The sequence below is a fragment of the Struthio camelus genome, chromosome 3 (assembly GCF_040807025.1).
Source record: "Struthio camelus isolate bStrCam1 chromosome 3, bStrCam1.hap1, whole genome shotgun sequence".
In the NCBI taxonomy this organism is placed as follows: Eukaryota; Metazoa; Chordata; class Aves; order Struthioniformes; family Struthionidae; genus Struthio; species Struthio camelus.
The window spans coordinates 138,996,975-139,017,746 of NC_090944.1; the positions used below are offsets into that span (position 1 = coordinate 138,996,975).

Sequence of the window (20,772 nt, forward strand, 5' to 3'; positions counted from 1 at the left end):
ATGTTTATGCAGTCACATTTTAAGCCCAGAACAAGTCTTTTCCTTCCCTAAGATCCACTATTTGAATCTAGCCCATAAGTTATTCAGTATTTTACAGCATCATTAAATTCATAAACTTGGCAACACCATTAAAAAGAAAACTGCAAATATGACACAGAATAAATCGCATCTGCTAGAGAACAGGAGAACCATGATGCTCTTTGCACCTTTTTACTGGCAACAGAAGCCATAAAAATCGGGTCTGAATGGTCTGCCCAGATTGCGGTGACACGCTGGGGACACAGGAGAGAGTGAATGGGCAAATCCCTTTTGGTAGCACTGCGAGGCTTGTTCAGCTGGGCTGCCAGCTGGCTGAACCCGCTCTGCAGATGCAGAGTAAATCAGGAGGGCTCTGAGGATGCTGCATGTTGTACTTGGCCTTGGAGGCTCTGGAGAGCATCACTTCAATGTCATCCAAGGAAAGAATAACTAAGGCCTGCTTTCAGATATATGGAAACTCAAGTCTACTATTTGTTTTGGATAAGCTAAGCACCTGCACGCTGAAGTTTTATGCTTTGCCATCCTCTCCCACTGGGGGTCCTAAGGCTTTTCTCCCAAGAAATCAGTCCAGCTGCCTTTCAAAGACACCTGGCATCCTGCCATCGAGGCATTTGCCCGTGACACAGCTCTGAACTCACATCACATTTGTGCTGCGCATGCCTTCTTTAGGCCTGTTGATACTTTTTTTTTTTTTCTGTTAGGAGGTGATATTTGTAACAAACCTTGTTTGCTTTCCCTCTGTTTATCACACTGAATTTCTGTTTTGCATAATTTCGGCATGGTGAGGAGTACGGTTCTTATTTGTTTCAAGAAAATAAACCAACCTGAAAATGTCTTACTGGTGTGTTTTTACTCTCTGATTAAGATCAAGTTCAGAAATTAGTCATTTATCAGTGAAGTAGTAAAACAAAGACTGTTTTAATCAGCTAAAACCAGGCTTTTTCAAATTCACTCTATGTAAAAAATGGGCTTTGTGATATTGAAGTGGGCCGTAACAGACACTCAACCACTGGCAAAGTTTGACAAAACAAGACGAAATGATTGCCATATTTCCTCCCCAGCTTGACAGACTCACTGTACGAAGCCATGCAACAGGCAGGATGTCAGCTAGCATGAGAAGCTGTGGAGCTATGAGATAAGCCCTTCCCATGGGCTCCTGCTGGATTTCCCAGAATGCAGGCAAGAAGAAAACCTCTAAGCCTGACACGTGTTGAGCAAACGCAGAGATTTTGGGTCTAGGACTACTGGATGTGTGAGGTGGAGCCTCCCACAGGAGCCATCTCGGGACTCAGAGCCCCGAGTGGGGAGGGCACGACTCCTTGCTCAGAGAAAGCTTCAGGACGGACATTTCAGCCTGCTCTGACAAGGTGACCCTGGCACACTCCAGACCTGCCAGCTTGCTGGAAAGAGGTGCAAGCATACCCTCCCACCCCCTCACAGTGAGCAAGCTTTCTTCTGAGAGGTGCATCTCGTTGGCATCGCTCAGATTCCTACGGGGCTCCTTCAAATAGGGGCTCAAGGAGCCTCTTGAGGCAACCGTGGGACAAGCTGCTTGACAGCCAAGGCCAAACTACGCATTAGCATATCTGTAGCATCTTTCATTCGCCAACGCATATGGGAAATGCTCACCCATGAGCAAAAGACATCTTCCGCAGGTATGGTGTATGGCACCAGTTTAACACCAAGCAAAACCTTCGCACATAATGGATTGCATTTGTCTCCAAACATTGGCATGGTTGGAATACCTGGCCTTGAATCTGAGAGCATCAGTCTCTTGACATCTCCAGGCCAGCTGGGAAGGTGTCACTGCATTTGCAGGAGTAGTTAATTCCCCATTTCAGGACTTGTCTTCTACTTCCGAAGCACCAGAGATTAGCTGCTTCAGAAGAAATGAGACAGCTTTGTGCTTATGGGGGGATTAACATCTCTCCATGCTGGGAAGGCAGGTCCTGCTGATCTAGCTAGGCTTAATGTGACCCCCAGATTTGGGGGCAGAGTGAGGCAATGTTTTTGCCTGTAGGGTGTGGAATGGGTAGCCTGAGGACTCTGCAGGAGAAAACATCACTTCCAAGAACGGGATCCTGGATCTCAGTGTATTTTGCTACAATTTTGGAATACAGTGGTTCCCAAGGTTTCTCAGAAAACCTGTGCCAGTGATGTGACTCTGATCTTCACCCAGGTCACGCAGAGCACAAGATCTCATAACAGACAGTTTGAGGCACTCCTGCTTGGGGGAAGCAGCGCAGCCGCTTACAAAGGACAACAGCTGCTTCCAGGCTTCCCTGCTTCGGGCTTCACTTCTGGGGTCACCACCCCATATGCTTTGGTACCTCCTGGCTAGGACTCCAAATGGAGGGTCCCAATCTCAGGTTCACTGACCAGAGTCCCAGGGCCTGACAACCACATCAGCTTGGGGATCTTTCCCGAAGTGTCACCTGCCCAGCTCCATGTGCCCCGCTGCAGTGTTTTGGCACACACTCCAGGCATAGCCAGTACGATTCGTTTTGTAGTTCAGCACAACCAAATTTTGTGGCAGTTTTAACTCTTTCAGCGCTTTTACAATCAGTTCCTAATCTTACAATTGTTGGTGCTGTGGTTACTTCAGTGACAATACACGTAGCCACAATGACAAGACAAACCAACTGCTAGCCACTAACGGCACTGTTTGTCAAGCACTGATACTGTCACTGTCTTGGAAGGGACAGATGTTGCCTGATGGATTTGGCACCAAGAAAACCAGGCAAAGACAAGCTGGGAAGCCTGAGCGGAGACCGAACACCATTCGGTTTCTTTGGTGCGTTCTGTTTTGATCTGATAAGAGCTAGTGTCTGCGGGACAGGGAAAAACACAAGCCAGTTAGTATTATAATCTGTGGCTTTCATATATTTCTCATATGAGAAGCAAAAATTCTTTGTGCACAGATGCTACTGGCAATCTATCGCAATACGTTTTATAAAAGAAATCGACTGGGGCATTGATGCTTCCTAACATGTCAGAAATACACTGAGGGCAATTTGGGGTTAATTATATGGGGTTCAACATATTTGGACAGAAAATAATTTGAGTTTGCTCTCTAATGTCAGTGCCCTGTTGAGCTCATTTTGCAGTTATGTTTTTCTCTTCCCTTTTCCCATGAAGGGCTGGAGATAGCTTAGCAGGCTTTGCTTTGTTTTTCTAGACACTGGGGAAAACATGCATCCTCCGATGCTGGTTCCAATTTTTCTCTGCCATGTCCCATCTATGCTGCTCTGAAATGCCCACCCAACAGCAATTCCAGGGTCACATGAGATGGTCCTTAAGAGGTGAAGGCTTGGCAGGTTACTTTTGACATCTGTCGTGAGACCGAGCGGATCAAGCTGGATTCTACAGCAAAAGACACTTCCAGTTTTCATCCTAATTAAAACCAGCGCTCCAGCGAAAAGTTTCTTTCCACAAACTGGCATGTTCCCATGAGAGGAGCCAGGCACAAATGTTTCCAGTTAGCCGCCTTTGGCACTTCTCCCCAGGGCTCAGCACCACACAACATCAGGCCTGTCTGGCAGAGCCGCTCCCCAGCAAACAGCAGAAGAGCCCTTTTCTTCATGCACGGCATCCAACAGCAATGGTCCTTGCCACATGATGCTCGGCAGGGCAAGCATATGGTCCCTGCTCCAGCATGGACCCTCCACAGGCCATGGTACACAAGTGCACCTCCAGCCGTGGCCCCAGTAGTGTCCCTTTCCACTTGCCTCCTCTGTCGCGTTTCTCCAGGCAGGTCTCTTCAGCTTTCTCGTCACGTGTCCCCTTCTGTGTCTCTTCTTACATGCATCCCCGCCCTGTATCCCCTTAGCAGCTACCGCCCTTTCTTAACTACATTTGAGCAGAGGCAGTGTGTGCTCCTCTGATATGGTTTTGGTCCATGATGGATTGTTTTCATCGGTTTCAGAACTACCTGGAATTGGACACAACCAGCCCTGGATGGTTCATGGCCTTCTCCCGCACAGGGCACCCTGCAGCCCCTGCTACCAAAACCCTGCTGTTTATGCCCAACGCATTCCACCCCTCACCTCTGCAAAAGACATTTAAGAACTTTTGAATACATATCCATTACAAAGGCTATTTTTAATATCATCGCAATCTTAATATACATTTATAAACTTTACCCTTCCTCTCAGACAATAGGAGTTGGCACTGTGCATGGGGTATATATGCTCAATAGAACTCCCCCCCCCCCCCCCCACAAAGGGAACCAGATTATCAGGGTTAACACTGCCACAGTCCAAGTATGTACCCCACACAACCTCCACCCCTTATTCCTGCAGACCAGCCTACAGCGGTTAACACTGCCACAAACTGAGCATGTATGTCTTGAAAATGTCACCCTTGTCCCGGTAAAACACAAAACACAGAAGGTTACAACAGCTTGAATATTCGCTGTACTTGAGCATACAAGCGAATGATTAAGATAGTATGAGTAACGAGTAACACTGGTGCTGGAGGTACCGATAGGTTAATGACTCCAGTCACTGTAGGCTTCATCCAGACCTGAAATGAGCGGTGACCATTGTTCGCTTGATGCAGCGGGGCTGTTTCCTTATTTGGGGAGTAAAACGATGAACCTGTTTTGGTCTCCTCAAGCATTCTTCACATCAGACAAAAGCATTAGCTGGACTCTGACCTTTTCCTTATGCCTGCAGTTCCTTAACTTGGGGCTCTCGATCTCCGAAGGGCTTTCTGTCCAACTTCAGCATATCCTCTCCCTTTTTCTTCAGGAACATCCGTAGGTCCCAGCGTGTGGGGCAGGAGCATGGACAATTTTCAGCCTTTCTTGACTCCTTTTCCCAGGCTGACCACACTACTGGACTCTCTGCATCATCCTTGGCCATGCTGCTAATTTCACACCTATCTTCTACCATGCTCCCCCCAGTACAGTACATTTAAGTCACTCCTTGATCAATAGGACTTCCACCAGCTTATCAGGCACTACCCAGAGGGCTGCTGGAACTGCCCAGCTGTCAGAGCCTTTGGGCATTAGCGACCACTGCCTTTTCAGGGTCCCTTCCCCATTGTGTGCAAACACACTCCAGCAGTGCTAGCAACCACAGTTGATTACTTCCTTCTTCCCAGGCCCTCTGTGGGGGTTTCTCACCTGCAGAATTACCAAGGTTGGACCACTGCTCCACGTAAACCTCCATGAGCTGATCCCAAAGCCCTCTGTTGCACATGGCAGTGGTGCAAGTGGCACAGGCCTCAAGCTCCCCAGAGCAATGATCTCTTGAGCCATTAGCTGTGACCCATCAGCTCCGGTTTCCCAGCACCGCCACAGACACCACAGGAGCACCTCCCTGGGGCAGCAGCTGTAGGTGTCCTGCACTTCTTTAAGTTCACTCTGAATAAAGACATCTGAGTTCTCAGTTTGCCACCCCAGGTGTCCGGTGCAGATTGCACCTCCCCTCCACAACCCAACGGGCACCCCACTGCCACCACCGCACACGACTACAAATGCCCAGCACCAGATCCAAGGCTCTTTCTGGAGTCTTGAAGACACAACAGTTCCTCCAGCCTCGGGCTCTGCGCAAACTGGGTGTTGCCCACTTCTTCCACCGATTAGTACTGCAGGCAAAACAGCCTCTTGCAGGGTGTGCCTGCCCCATTGTGGGTCCTACATAGACGGCCCCTTTGGAGGGGTATGCCCCTCAGTATGGAGCACCTCCTTCGATAGGTGCACCTCCAGCTGTGTCCTCTACAATGTCCCCTTTTACCGGCCTCCTCCACTCAGTTTCTCTAAACAAGTGTCTTCATATTTCTCCTCTCATGTCCCCTTTTGTGTCCTCTCACCAGCCCCCCTTCTGTAAGTGACGGGGACGCAGCCCTCAGCCCAGAAGGTCCATAAGTCAGTGCCACAAGTTGGACCGAACCAGATGTCATTCTCAATTTTCCTATTCATGTCCTGAATTCCTTGGCATCAGCCAATGGTCTAGCAATGGGAGGGAAGCTGTGACCACCCAACAGAGCACCGAGGCACTGAGTGGAGCCACAGGCTGTGTGTGGGAGGACGCGGCATGCAGGTGAGATGGTGGAGGTGTTTGTGCTAGAGCTGTGCATTGGTTGGCAGATTTGCAGCACATCCTAGAGTCTGTGGTTTGGGGTTAGGGGTGCAAATATCTGAGGCAAACAGATCTGCCTGGAAATGACATTTTCTACACTTTGGGTAAATATCCTCCCACTGGCATGGGACGTCACGGGCCATAGGCCCGAAAGGGCCCTTGGAAGGGCACGGGAGTCACCTGTATGGAAACATCCTGGATAAATGTCTGTCCTGCACCTTTTTGGGGCCCTCCAGGGCAACGGCACGGTATCACAGGATGGAACCATGGGCAGGGAGCAGCAAAGTGTTCACCCAACATGGTAATATCGGGGTGACCTTGCTTTTAGAAACATTTCTACAAGTTTTCCCATTGCTTTTTGAACATCTTTGAGTGCTCTGAGCACCCTGGCCCAGGGAGCTCCACAGCTTACCCCAACTGCACAGAGAAGCATCCCTGGCTGTTTGGCTTTGAATCTGATCCATTAGGATTTTGTTCAATGCTCCCTAGCCCTGGTATTGGAAAGACAACGAAGGCTAAAGAAAAAGGGTTCAGTGAAGGGTTGATTTTGGTTTGACACCTTATGTGGGATCTGACATAGGGGATAGAGGGCCCCTATTGCAGGTGCCTTGGTGCAGTGGCCATGTTTAACAATAGCCATACTACAGCCCCATCAGCTTCCCATCAGAATTCATGATCAGTGGTCATCAACGGTTAATTCATTCATGCTAAAGCACCACAAGCTATGAAAGGGAAGACATGCTCAGAGAAGGAGGCTGATGCTCCTCAGGGCTATTAAATCTCTAGGTTAGGGCATTGCATGCCCAAAGAGCGATGGCAGGTGGATTTTGGAGCTCATGGAGAACGTAGCCACCAAATCACAAGTTCTGGGCAAGCCCTGCTCAAGCAGCATGATGCCCAGCTGTAGCAGGGGCTTACCCCTTTCTCCACGGGAAAAGGGACAGATTTTTTCCCCAAGTGAACACACTGGCGCTCTCTGCAGGTGGAGGTGGAGTCTCAGACTTTCATATAGGACCACTGGAAGTCATTATAGAGAGATTAATTTGGGGCTTTTGGTGTCTGCCTATTCCAAAGGGCTGTAAAAATACCTACTTACTGCACGAGTGTGCCTCAACTCATCTCTGTCCCCTTTCCCTTTCAGTTAAGAGAAAAAAAAACTCAGAAAGGGGGGAGAGAACAGTACATGATCCCTCCTTTCTAATTATTTCAATATGTGGGTAAACGAGACTTACATTGGAAGCGACATGCCGTTCCATGGCCAACTTGGCTGAATTTCAAGGGATAAAAAGCCCCAAAATGAACCCAGAACCTGTTTATGTTAAAGGCATTAGAGCACGATGTCTTCTACCTTGCAGGGCAATCCATTCAGCTGGGCTGATCGCTACATGGAGGGAGGCAACTAGGACAGGTCTGCAAGGACCTGGGGGCATTTTGTCCCCTTGCTGCCCATCAGAGATGTCCCCTTGGGGAGGAAGGACTCAAGCCCATCTGCACCAGCCTGTGGTAGCAGCTTATATGCGTGTTAACTGCTCCAAAAAGCAGATGGATGCAGCGTGGCCTGGCTACATGGGAATCCCTCTGCATCCTGCTGCTTGCAGCCAGCTTGCAGGGGTGCAGTTTTGCTTGCCCCCAAAACCTCTCCTCTCCTGCATGCTCAGCAGCACCTTGCTACACCGAACAGCCAGACCACACTACCAGAGCGGTAAAGATGAGCAACTGGGGCTGAGTGGAGCCCGGACACAGCACAGGCAAAGCATGAAGGTGGGCGGAAAACGTCCTACCTGCAAGAGACCCCGAAGAAATCTCCCCAAGAGCATCACTCCTGCATCCACATCCCTGCTCGTGTGTCCCTGGGGCAGGAAGAGGCAGAGACCTAAAACAGAAGCATCCAACGACACCTCAGGCACAGGCTTGCAAATCTCCTTGCAAGCATGTAAGCGTATAGGTGTATGTGCAGCATATACGCATGCCTCCATGCAAACAGGCTCACATGCATAGGCTGCATGGTATCCACGGGGAAGCGTAAAGAAATAAAAACCATGACTCTCCTCTTGTGTGTCTTCCCTACAGCAGCTTATTAAATAATAGACAGACAGATAACTAAAACACACTTTGCAAGATTTGCACTCCTCATGCCCCAGCTCCCACAGATGACAAAACCCTGGGCTATTTCTACCGTGAGTTATGATAAAAAGGATGAAATTTCGTTTTGGGGGATAGAACAGTAACGTTTGCAGGCAGACAGAGAAGGAGGGGTGCTATACGGGTGGAAATATAGCTGGAAAATATACAGCGTCTTCCTCTCCCATGTCCTCCCCCCAGAATATTGCAACAAAAATGGAAAAAATCACTGCAGTCTTTATCCATGGAAAAAGCTGGTGTTCTGGCCAAGCTTCAAACCCAGGAAGATTTAGCCAGAAAACACCAAACCTTTTCAGCTTGTGGATGCACTAAGTTTTATGAGAAGCCAAAGCTTTCTGTAGAGAGGGAAAAGGCTTTTTTTGGTAAATTTTTATCTTTGTCAGAAATCCAGTTTTCCTTCCCCCCCACCCCAAAAAAACCCAAAACAAAACGGTGGAAAATTTTCAACCTGCTCGCAGTGTAGCTATCAGGGAGCTGGCCTTGTGCCCAGGATGTGTAGAGAAATCATGTAACATAAGACGGACCCAGCTGTTCAAAGAAACAACTGACTCAGGCCGAAGTCAGGCACGTTGTATCTTTTGGGGGCCAGAGTGGAAAAAGAAACCTTTTGAAAAAGCCTCTGCAAAAAAAACACGCATGTATTTTCTTTCAGATGTGTTATTCTGGCGCTGGCTGCGTGCTATGTGCATGCAAAAAGCGGTGCACGTGCCATTAACAAACAGAAAAGTTAATCGCAATCTATCAAAGTGTAATTAGGTCTTTTCTGACCCTAACGAAAGCAGAGCCCCGAGCTGGGTGATACTCGTGTAACACCACCCGGGATACCGCAAAGGGCTTTTTGAAGGGTGGGTTTACGCTTTGTTGAGCCATCCGAGACACCGCACGGGGCTGCTGGCTGCAGAAGAACGCCCAGGCGAATGCAAACCCAAACCAGCCCCGTTTTTTGCCTTTTTTTTTGGGGGGGTGGGTGGGTTATTTGGCCCTCGGAGGGCAGCTCGCGCCGCCCCAGGAGCCGACGACGCACCGCGGCCCAAGCAGCCTCGGGCGCCGACGCTCCGGCACCGCTCCTGGCGCTCCTCGAGCGCTGGTCCAGCTCCTCCCTCGCGCTCCCAGCCCATCCGCCACGAATTTCCACCGCGGGGCTGGAAAACCACGTCGGCCAGCCCGGGGGGCAAGGGGAAACGGGGCAAGAGCCCGGCCGGCAGGTGGAAGCACACCCGGGAAAGGCGCCTGCGCCCCAAAAGAGCATAAAAACGAACGAAGAACGTAAAAGCAGAAGGAGCGCGTCCGCGGGGCCGATAACGCCGCGTTTCTGGGAGCAACGCGGCCCGCGAAGGCGGCGGGTCCGGCGAGCGCGAGTCCCGCGCCGCAGCACCTGCCTTCCCGGGGAAGCAACAACAAGTCGCTCGTCACAGCAAAACCACGACAGAAAAACCGCAAAGCCCTAAGCCCTTCTGAGTCATTACCCCCCCCCCCCCCCGGCCCGACATTCCTCTAAAAACCCGAGAGCTGAAGCGGCGCCGATTTCTCAGCACCCCCAGCTGGGCCCGAGGGGGTGGGCGCGCGCGGCCGGCCGAGCTCCCTGCCCAAGCTCTCGCGGGGTTTCGCGCCAGCCCTCGCCGCCTTCGAGGCCGGGGGCCGGCGCCGGCCTGGAGGTCGCCCACGGCTCCGGCCCCACCGCGGCGCCTTTCGGGGCACCCGGGGCCGGCAGCAGAGCGAAGGCGCCGCGACGCCGGCCAGGATGGTTTGCCCCGACTGCCCCCCGCCGCGGTGGGACAGCTCGGGGCCGAAAACACGTCCTTCGCCTCTTTCCCATAAAATCACACTTTTTTTTTTCCCCCCCTCCTTTTTTTTTTTTTTTTTTAAAAATCACACACGTTTGAGACTTGAACGGAGCCGGAGCCTTCGCAGCAAGCGCTACCGGGATTAGTCACCGGCAGCGGCACGGCTGTTGACACGGGCGAACAGCAGAGCCTCTTCGGCTGAAGCCTCGCCGGGTTTTCAAATTTTTCGGCTGTCCTCAGAAGACCTTTCGGTAACTGCGCGGCGGGGCGGCTCTGCTCCGGGCTGGCAGCTGCTCCGGGCCGCGCGTGTTTACCGAAAGGCCAGCGCTAACTGCGAACGCTTGGCCGGGGCCATCACGCGCTGTGGAAAGAGCGACGGGGCCCAGGCCAGCGTGCAACAAGCTCCCCCTGCTGCTCAGCCCCGCCGGGCCGCTCCGGGGGCTCGTTTGGGCCCAGAATTTGCCGGTTTGGAGCCTTCAGCGCTGGCTTCCCTCCTCGCTTTTATACGGAGGCGGCGGTGGTCCAAGGACAGATGGGTGCCGGCCCTCGATGGCTGCTATCTACCCACGGGGCAGAGGAGCCGCCCGTGGGGACAGCGGCGTGGGGAGAGGTGGCTTCGGCTCCGAGGTCCAGGGGTTCGGGGAGCCAAAACCCGCTCTCCCAGGGGGGCCGGCGCCGGCAGAGGTCACTGTTGCTGAAAAACGAGGGGGGCGCGCGCACACACACACGCGAGACCAAAAAGGGAACTTTGCGGGGGGAAAAGCCGCCCGCCGCCGATTGGGCAGGCCGTATTTCAAAAAAGCGCCGCGCTCGAACGGCCAGGCGGAGGCGGAGGTGGAGGCCGCCGGCAGGACGAGACCCTGGGTCCGGCTGGAGCAGCCTCGCCCGCCTGGGCGCGAGCCGCGCGGTCGCCCGACGCCGGGCGCTGCGCTAACCGCTTCCTGCCCCGCGGGCGAGCTGGCTTAGTGGCAACGGGAGAGTTAACCATCACCACTTCAGATTGAAAGGAAAAAAAAGCAAAAAAAACAAAACAAAACAACAACAACAACACCCCCCTCCGTCTCGCACGCTGCCCAGGACGGCGCTCGTTGGGCGCCCAGGAAGGTGGGTGGCCTGAACCCGACTCTCCTTCTCCGACCGTGTTTCTTCGGTGCTGACTGGCAAGCACAGACCCAGGGCTCGACGACCGACTAATTTTATGAATCGTTAAAGGAGGGAAACTATAGAGGGGGTAAAGAAAGCAAAACAAAAAAGATGCGGTTTGACGCAGGCTGGTTGCTTTTTGACGGGGCGCCCGGCCCGTGACTCGTGCTGGCGGTAGCAGCGAGTCACGGCGAGTTTTTCCAACTTCTGCGGCCGCAGATTTGCTCTTGCTCTCCCGAACAGGAGAGCGGCCGCCGTGCCCGGCCGGCACTGAAAGGCCAAACGCTGCCCTGCTGCTCAGACATTGATTTTTCCCTGCCTCAAGCTCGTAGGGAAGCACGTGGATCGACTGCAAGCTGCTTTTGATTCCCTCCCAAGGGCCGGTCGCCAATCCAGCCCTCAGTGCCTCCTCGCGTCCCTGAAGGAACGCAAGCAACTTCAAAAACGTCCGATAAAGAAAAGCTCTGTTTTCACCCCCAAGCAGCAGCAGACTGGCTAAAAGGAGGCCTCAGCAAATTCATTTTTTGAGGTTAAGCTCTCAGCAAAAGCAGCAGAGAAGAGAGGAATGTGGTAAAAACCTGCCTGACGTGGCATGGATTGGAGAAGCCGCTTTTCTCCTTGACTCTTAAAAGCCAAGCTAGGGACTTCCGATAATATGCAATAACCGGAGATTAAAAGAAAATGAGAAAAGGAAACAGCTTTTACATACAGTGTGCAGCTAGAAGGGGAACTCACTGCCACAGGATAGTGCTGAGGCCAAAAACTTAGCGAGACTCAGAGAGGGATGGGACGGTTACCCCAAGAGAAAGTGCAACGTTCGGAGCACCAATGCTGGGAAGAGGCCTGAAAAGGCAAAAAAAATCTCTCCCCACCCATCCTAGAGGGTAGGACGAAATCTAACACGGGGACAAGGCTACCCCATGCAGGGGATCCTGCAGACCAGTCCTGTTTGGCAATAACCACAGCAGGGAGGGAAATCCGGGGACTGTGGATGTTGCATCTGCAGTGCTATTGCACCTACTTCGCTGAATGAGCCTGTGTTTCCTGGCCTGAGCCGGGGTGCTGCTAGCTCTCTAATTAAGCTCTCTTAAGGGATCAGGAAGGCTATTACATCCTCAATAAAGAGATTTTGTTCCAAAAAGGGCAAGAGCAAAACATGAACAACCCCCCACTCACTAAAGTTTGAGACCATCTGAATTTGCTTCCCAAAACCGTATTTGCTTCCCATGGCCAAAAAGGTGCCATTTCTGTGGCCGTGGTCAGGGGCAGGTCTTGAAGTCCGAGTTAGGCAAGGCTTGTTTTTACCGGCAAACAAGCGAGGGTCCCAAAATATGGATGTCCCAGGTCTTGCCTGTGCTGGCCGCCCACAGAGGGGTTTGTTGAGTTTTAACTCAGGGATCAGTTCCCATCAGCTCAGGAGGGAGGCTGTGCTGGATCCCAGCATAAATCAGGGGCAAGATGCCACCTCACTGCTATCGTTCCTCTCTGTCCTCACCTGAAGCCCAAGGAAAAGCATGCATGTGCATGTGGCATTAAAAAAAAAAAAAAAAGATGGCTAAGCACTCTGGGTTTTAATCCATGATGTCCCCGGCCTCGGTTGCTTGCTGTGCCATACCCCTGCTATGAGCCCTTGTCTGAGACTAATCTGGGCACAGGAATCCAGATCTGCAAGGAAGAGCCTCAGAAGTCCTGCTCACGTGTGATAGAAACCCTCGATATCTGTTTCACCATGTGTCTTCTGCCACGGGATGCACGCGCAACAAGGCCCACGGCACGAGTGGAACTGTCACCCTCTGCAAACTCCCCCGCAGGGCCAAGCCTGGAGGAACCCTCAGCGAGCACCCCATGGTCCAAGCCTCCGTGCATGGGCAATCTTCCTACCTCTGTTCGACTGTCCAAGGGACCTAGCGGTCCCACACACTGCAGGAGGCCCGAGATAGGCCCTGGACGGAAGTAGAGGTCGGAGCAAACCTCAGCACGGCAGTCACACGGACCAGAGCGAAGGGCTGGACCCCAGTGCCTCCTGGGCCCAGCCACGCGGCTTATAGAGTTGGCTAGTTGTGGAGGTGGCCAGGTCTCGCCCACACAGAGCCACAACGCACCCTTCAAACTAGGTCCTCTCGCCAAAGTGGTGCTTGTAAACACACGTTCACTCTCATGGAAGAGCACGTGCCCATGGTGGGAGTAAGCTAAAGGCTTCAATCCTGTGAGTGGGCTGGGAACAGCTTCAAGGTCCCAAGATGCTTCTCAAAGAGACACCACCCTAACAGCGCAGTCACAGGAGAAGTCCAGGTGAAGCAGAAAAGAGATGCTACAGGATGCTGGCCAGAGAAGACAGTCCTCTGTGAGGTCCCAGCACTTGCTGAACCTCTCCCTCCCTGGCACATATCTCAGTCTCTCCATCATCCGGACTTTGCAGTGTCCGCGTGTGGACCTGCAGACCTGTGCGGGCAGTCTGGAGCTGTCCTTCAGCTCCCTCCCAGTTGGGCATGCATCTCACTGAAGTCCTACATCACACCTCACCCAGAGCCCAATCTTTCCAAACAGATGACCCTACCCAGGACAAGGTCTGGGGGAGACAGCCAAGAGGACTGCTCTACAGCTGCCCATGGACCTAGAACAGTCCAGCCAAACCAAAATACAAGCTTGCATATCCAGAGGTTTCATGAGCACACAGGTCTCAGTTTAAACATGCAAACTTTAAGCTACATCCACACCATACTGAGGGTACAGAACCCAGTCCAAGCAAGAAACAGCAGCACAAGGAATAGAAGGGCTTGCAGAAACTGATTTTTTTTTTTTTTTTTTTTTTGCAATTTAAAGACATCAACAGATAAATCAACCAGCCTCAGCATTTTAAGTGACTCCCAAAGACTTGCCCATACCAGTAAATCACATCTTACCCTCGCTTGCTGGAAGAGCAGACCCTGGGTACCCAGCTGCCTCTCAGCCAGGCTTGCCCTCAGGAGTGGCCCGCAGGCAGCCCCTTCTCGCCCGCGCGCTCCACGTGAGGAGGAGAAGGCCAGGCTGGCATTCGTAACGGGCGCCAGGCGCAGCCGAGCTGAAACTCCCCTGTCTCTCTGCCCAGATCATTGGTCCAGGTCACAGCAGCGGCTGCTTTCAAATTCTGCTAAGCCTTAAAAAGGAAACAGGAAGCTTCTCAGCTCTTGACTTCATGCAGCTCGTGAAGCTCACACACACAAGCACACACATACACTCTCCTTCCTACCCCAAAGGTCGAAGCAAGTGCAGGCAGGGTGCTTGCAGGAGGAGCTGGCCATGGACTTCAGGTCCATGCACTGTTGTTCAAAGCTCCTCTACACTTGGACAACCCTCCCTCTTTGTCAGGTAGGAGAGTGACACTTTCCCTAGCATACCTTAAATTCAGGTTTCTCAACTTTTCAATTGAAAGCCAACATTTTTAACTTCCCTTCCTCCTGCAGTACAGGTAGGACAACACAAAAAAAAAAAGAAAAGAAAAAAAAAAGGGGATAATCTTGTTCAACTGATTCCTGTGCATGTGGTATGGGCTTTAGGAAGCTAACAAAACATTTGTCCTCTCAAAACTTGGGCTGGAGAGCTGGGAAAAATATGGCGTTATTTGCTTTAGGTATATTTAATGCTACATGACTCTCCAGTTTAGAAGGAAGAAGAAAATAAGCTCCTTAAGCTGCAAACAAGGGATATGAGTATACGCGCTCACATACACACACAGAGGAGGCAACAAAAATATCTCCTACAGTTTTCCTAATCCTTTACCACCAATCAGGATTTTATACATTGATGACAAAAAGCTAGTGTTAGCTCTTTATTGCTTTCCTGTAGTGGCTTAAGCCTCCTATTGGAGAGTCACTGAGCAAGACCACTTAAAGCAGAACCAAAATAAGCCCTTGTGAGCTCTTGCTCCCAAACCTTTGCCTTTCAAAGCAAGTTTATTCAAGTAGTGTACTCTTTATACAGGTAAAGAGTTCAACATCACCTTGAATTTTCTACACAGCTTGGTCTTTCACAACACTTAGAGGTTTGTGAAAATTTTACGCTCACTAGCCCGAGCTCAAACTGCAACCCACACTCCCTGTCCACAGCGAGGAATAAGCAAGGGCATCGTGGCTTTCTAAACCTGTTTTGAGTCTAGTACATAACTGCAATCCAAGTGGAAGGCTACAGGTCAGTCCCTAGCCTGACAAACAGGTAAGAGCACAGGAGATGTGAAAATCCAGGACTGTGTGGCTAGGTCTCATGACTCCATGTGACAGAAGAGGGTTTTCCCTATTTCTTCTGAGTAAACAGTTGTATTTAATTCACACAGCAAAGAAAATATTTTTACAGCAGGGTTTTCCTTTTTTTTTTTTCCCCCCCTCCTTTTTCTTTTAGTCAGAGCAGATGGTTCAGTCAGGTTTTGAGCGTCTCCAAGGATGGTGACTCCACACCCTCTCTGGGCAACCTGTTCCAGCATTCAACCACCCTCCCAGGGAAAAAATCAGCTTTCTTGCCTTCAGATAGAGTTTCCTGCGTTTCAATATGTGCCCGTTGCCAACATCTCTGGGCTCTAGCTGTCTGAGGAGTCCTGCTAGTTGCTCCTGCTCCTTTCCAAAATCTGGAATGCACATTCCTGCCAGTGTGGACTGAGGCATCTTCTCATGCGCTCTGTGCAGAAAGCGCCCCTGGGACACATCTGATTTCCTCCAGCACTTGCTGTTCCACCCATGAACATGGTATGTGTCAGGCTCATCCTTTTCTGTAACCTCTGTTCTGATCCATGATCACGGGCCAGAAGCAGAACCTGTGAGAAACTCTCCTCCAGGTCACTCGCTTCAGCTAGCGCGCACAGAGCGAAAACCCATGCGCTCAATTCCCATGGCTAACAGGAAGGCCATGCAACTCAAAAAGAGACTAGCTCAAGGCACGAGCATCTGAGCATCTAAAGCACTTGCGTTTGAATTCTGCACTTTGCCTGTCATGCTGGTTAAAGACTTGACCTCTCCTGAAACAAAACATTGACTTTCCTATGATGGGTGCCCAAGGAAATTAGATCAACTTCTGATCAGTTCAAATAAAAGGGGATTTGCCATGGTTTCCACATGGCTGTCATGGGCAGAGCTGGTAACAGATCTCAGGTCCTTCCTTCAGGAGACCTTGAACCACTGCAAACCTTGGTTAATAAACATATCAAACATGTTTCTAATAATGTTTTGAAAGTTTGTAAAAATTTTCTACTTTGGCTTTTTTCATAGTTGCTCTTATTTTAATTCCTCCTTACATTTCCCTCCTCCCCCCAGTCTTTTGGTTCCCCCACTCAAGGGTTTGGAAGAAGGGGATCAAGATCTGCACAAGTCCCTCAGAATAAGATCCAGTCTGAAATTTCAGAATAAGCAAAGTCCAACAACTTGGCTGTGGCTGCTTTTCTAGTAGTAATTAATTCCACCTCTGGCTGCTTTTATTGGAGTAACTCCACCTGTTTTATGGAAAATTAAGTGCTTTGCCTGCCCAGAACAAATACAGAGCGAGCCATGTTCCAAGTTCAGTGCTCTGGGGAAAGCTCTGGGGAGATACATAAGGCATTGTAGCAGAGATTAAGGAAACACAAACGAATGCCCAATTATTTAAATTGTCTGTGACTAGTTTCAGTTCTTGCCCAGACATAACGTAACATTGTAGAGGCAGGTGTTTTCTCAGCAGCCACTGACTAATTGCAGAACAAAGATCGGGGGGGGGGAAAAAAAAAAGATATAAACAGTGCAATAGTGAGTATGTGGCAGAAGAGTCAGAGCAGAACAATCTATACTTGCAGAGTAAGAACACTTATGCAAGAGATACCCAGTAGCCTGTCTGAGACAGAAAAGTCACATGAATGAGACTGAAAGATCATGCCAGTTCTTGAAAGGTGTTACCTGGCACAATCTGAACAGCGCAGCAGGCAGCTTGCTTTCCTTTCCAGCCTGCTATCCCAGAGGAAAAGCAAGTTTGGCTTCCTCTGGGCTCCCTATCTTCTGAAATCTACAGGACTTTGTAGAAGCAGATTAAGATACACCACAGGCAAAGAAGTTATAAAAACAAGGACATTGTACAGTTCCTAGTCAAGGTCTCTTCAGAATTCACCACAAAAGACATATTTGTAAACAAGCTTTACTTACAAAAGTAAATTTATTATTAGTTCACTTTTACACATTTCTTAATTCATTGTAACAATTTATAAATAACTCCTGCTCTAAGTCACCACATCTAGGGACAAGTTCAAAGTTTACGTTGTTCGGGCAGTTACAAAATTAAAGCACATTTTACCTGTCTGTCTTTCAAACAACAAGAATCAATGCACAGTTGGCTCTATCGTATAGTCACTGCATGTAAACTGAATGCCACGAGTTTCCATGCTGGCATAACTACAGCACCATGGACTGTGGATTTCTAAGCAACAGAGGAGCAAGCCTTAGTAACGCACGAACTGGCATGTTCAGCTGCTTGAACTTCAAAAGCAGCTCAGAGAAGTTCGTACTTCCTAAAGAGATTAAAGAAAAAGAAAATGATTACATATTGGTGTTACACTTGCCCAGTAGAAGAGTCATCAATAGAGCAAGGAGAGTCAGCAAGCGTTCAGGTTTGTTATTTCTAGAGACATGCTCCTTGCCACTCATTTCGTTGCAACACTGTACTAATAAAAGTTTACTGCCTAACTTAGCAGAACTTAAAGAAACCCCAAATTTGTTTAGATGTCTAGGCACTCGATCGAAAAACATCCAAGAAAAGCCCGGGGTGGCATGGCCTGCACAGTCTCCTGAGCCAGGGGCTGTGGCCTCTAGCAAGCCTTCAGCAATAGATTCCTCTCATTCACCACTGAGGTAGTAACATTCGTTTCACACGCCTAAGCAAGCCACAGAGTTCCCCAAAGCCTAGCTGCATTTCTTTTACAACCTGAGAAACCACGTCAGTCCTTAGGCAAGCAAACAAGGACTAGTTTATCCTCAGGTTGGGCTGATGGAGGGCAAAAGAAAAGCTGCCAAATGAAAGGGCTCAGAATTTCCATAGTTTCCAGACCAGATTACCATTAGAAACCTAGAAGAACAGGTGATCACTCTGACTAGATTCTTAAAGGAAAAAGATTTAATGACATTCAGGATAGGGGAAAGCAATCTTTTTGTTATGTCGGCCCTGTCACAGCCTGTCCTATTGGCCTTGCTGCCATTTAGGAACACTGTTACTTGTAGGTCAGGAAAAGCCCAAGACATTTTTATATTGGCTAATTCTGGCTTCCTTACTCTTACTTGAAGTGTCTACCTTATACATCCATGCCATTCACAAAGAGGAACAAAAATGATGGAACAGCTTTCAGAGGAAACACACATTGCCACTTAACATACAGGATATATTCCTCTTAACATACAGGACTAACCCCCAAAATGTGTGTCCATGTCAGCTCAACGTGCTGTGTCACACTCCAATCCTACCTTCTAAGCCTCCAGCTGCCAGCTGGCTTGGTGTTGGGACCGAGTGGTAAATGAGGAAGCAAGCCAGCATGCTCAGTTGGGATTCTTCTGTAGGCTGCCCACTTAAGTAGGAATGCAAAGAGATGTCGCCTCCAGCTGTAACATATAAGACAATCTGTTGAAGTTGAGGGAGCATTTGTGAGAGGAAATAGAAAGGTGAGACACAGTTTTTCTGTGCCCCAGGAAGAGCCTGCTGAAAAAGGAAGGTCTCCATCTCCCCACACAAAGTGGGCTGAGGGTTGATACGTAAATTTTCTTCCTTCTGGTGTTGCCACTTTTCACCCTATCCCCTTTCTCTGCTGTGATCACCCCTCTCTTCTGCTCCTAGAAAATTCTCCCAATGCAACATTAGGAGAGCTTTCCCTAGGCAGCATAACAACCTTCCATATTAACTCCACTTTCCACCCAATAGAGCCATCAAATATAATTCTTCAATGAATAGTTCACACCCAAACTACTGAACTGAAAACTTAAGGTTGGCTGTCCCATGTGTGACTGTCTTAATTTTTCATCCAGCTGTACAAGATGAGATAGACGTCTTCATACACATACAAATACACACACAGAAGCGCTCAGACAGAACAATATTGAACATTACACACTATATTATGCTTTCCTTCTAGGAAGGACACACCACTAGATTTTGGAGATTTTAAAATTACAGTAGAACTAGGCATTAAGAGAACACTTCAGCTTTTAAAGCTACCCGTATTCATAGAAATATTTAAGAGATTAAGACTTATACAAAAAAATGAAGGACTGACTGCTTGGAAATCAGTAACTGAAGCTTACATTATTGCTGCTATCTGGCTAACGATTAGATAAACAGATTAAAAAGTGTATCACCTCATCTATTCTTTCCCTTGACTGACTTCCAGTAGCAAGTTAAAGAAAACCTAAACAAACAGCTGGCAGGTAAAACATGAAAGAGAGTTACAAAGAAGCAGTATATGGACATGACTTCAGATCTCTTTATCTAAATTGTCTTAAAAGTCTTCCCTTCAATCTTAAAAACAAAGCGTTGCTTCGCTCAGGTACGTGACATGAACGTAAGGCTAAAAAGGCAGACCAGTTGTTTGATGCTAACACGCAAGCGCTTTGCCCTCAGTTATCATTTGGCAGTATTTTGAGGTAAAAGTGCACCTGGATTGGCAGGAGGACAGGAATGCTGAATTGCACCCATGGCTGTAGGATTAAAGTAATGTTCTCTATACCTTGAAGCCACTGATCCAAAGCGTTATCAATAGCGCACTTCATCACAGGCAGAAATTCAGAGTTCATGAAGAGCCCTCGGTTTGGATTCCTGCTCATCCTCTCCTGGTGACTTCGGGAACTGAAAAATTCTAACACCAGCTTTATCTGCCACAGTTCAAACGTCTCCGACATTTCTCTTCTTTCTAACCTCCTCACAGCCTAGCAGAGGGGAAATACGAAGCAAATGTTAAGACTGTGAACTGCAGGGGGAAACAAACGTTGCTGTCATGAACGAGAAGTGAATGAACACGCTCACGAACACACTCCAAGCGCTCCCCTTCTGAGTACCTACTGCGAAAAATCTATTGACTAACGTTTCTTGGGCAATTTCAGTCTGCATTACCTCAGACTATTTTCCAATTTGCTTTAAAATCTCTGCTGTCTCCCTACAAGCTCATTAACATGTTTACCATTCTTCCTTCTCAATGTTTGTAAGAGCGCGTGCAGCTAACAGTCTTACACTAAAGAATGGCTATTAAGCAAAAAAAGTATTTACTTCACCTGATCTATTGCTATGTACGTGGGCAGCATCTCTGGATTTTCTTGAGTAACACACTCATAAAGAATTGAAGAGAAGAGGTCCAGGATTTCCTGTTTCTGATAAAAGACACATGTTTTACAAAGTGCACGTGCTAGGTACAATTTATTACAGGTTCTTACACTGCACACATTTCCTTCCATTAAAGTTAACCCACGCACTGACATTACATAAATTAATGATAGCTAATAATGGTACACAGCTTGCTTTAGCTCTCGCGCTTATTAAAACTTGCCAAGATGTGGTTATATTTTACTCCCTCCCTTAAGTCATTTTGTGCAGGGAAACAATTCTCTGTGCAAAAA

At 49.2% G+C, this 20,772-nt stretch overlaps 1 protein-coding gene across 2 annotated transcripts in view; it reads right to left on the bottom strand.

Annotated features, from left to right (window-relative positions):
- Nucleotides 1-17,319: 17,319 nt before the first annotated feature.
- The window catches only part of ANAPC1 (anaphase promoting complex subunit 1), a 45,990-nt gene continuing 42,537 nt past the window's right edge, over nucleotides 17,320-20,772 (bottom strand). For both annotated transcript variants that reach the window (XM_068940448.1, XM_068940449.1), the window contains exons 45-48: nucleotides 20,431-20,526; nucleotides 19,890-20,088; nucleotides 18,637-18,771; nucleotides 17,320-17,690 (exon numbers count right to left, since the gene is read on the bottom strand). In XM_068940448.1, coding sequence (XP_068796549.1) covers nucleotides 17,575-17,690; nucleotides 18,637-18,771; nucleotides 19,890-20,088; nucleotides 20,431-20,526 — 546 coding nt within the window. In that variant the 3' untranslated portion in view covers nucleotides 17,320-17,574. The remainder of the gene's footprint in view (nucleotides 17,691-18,636; nucleotides 18,772-19,889; nucleotides 20,089-20,430; nucleotides 20,527-20,772) is intronic.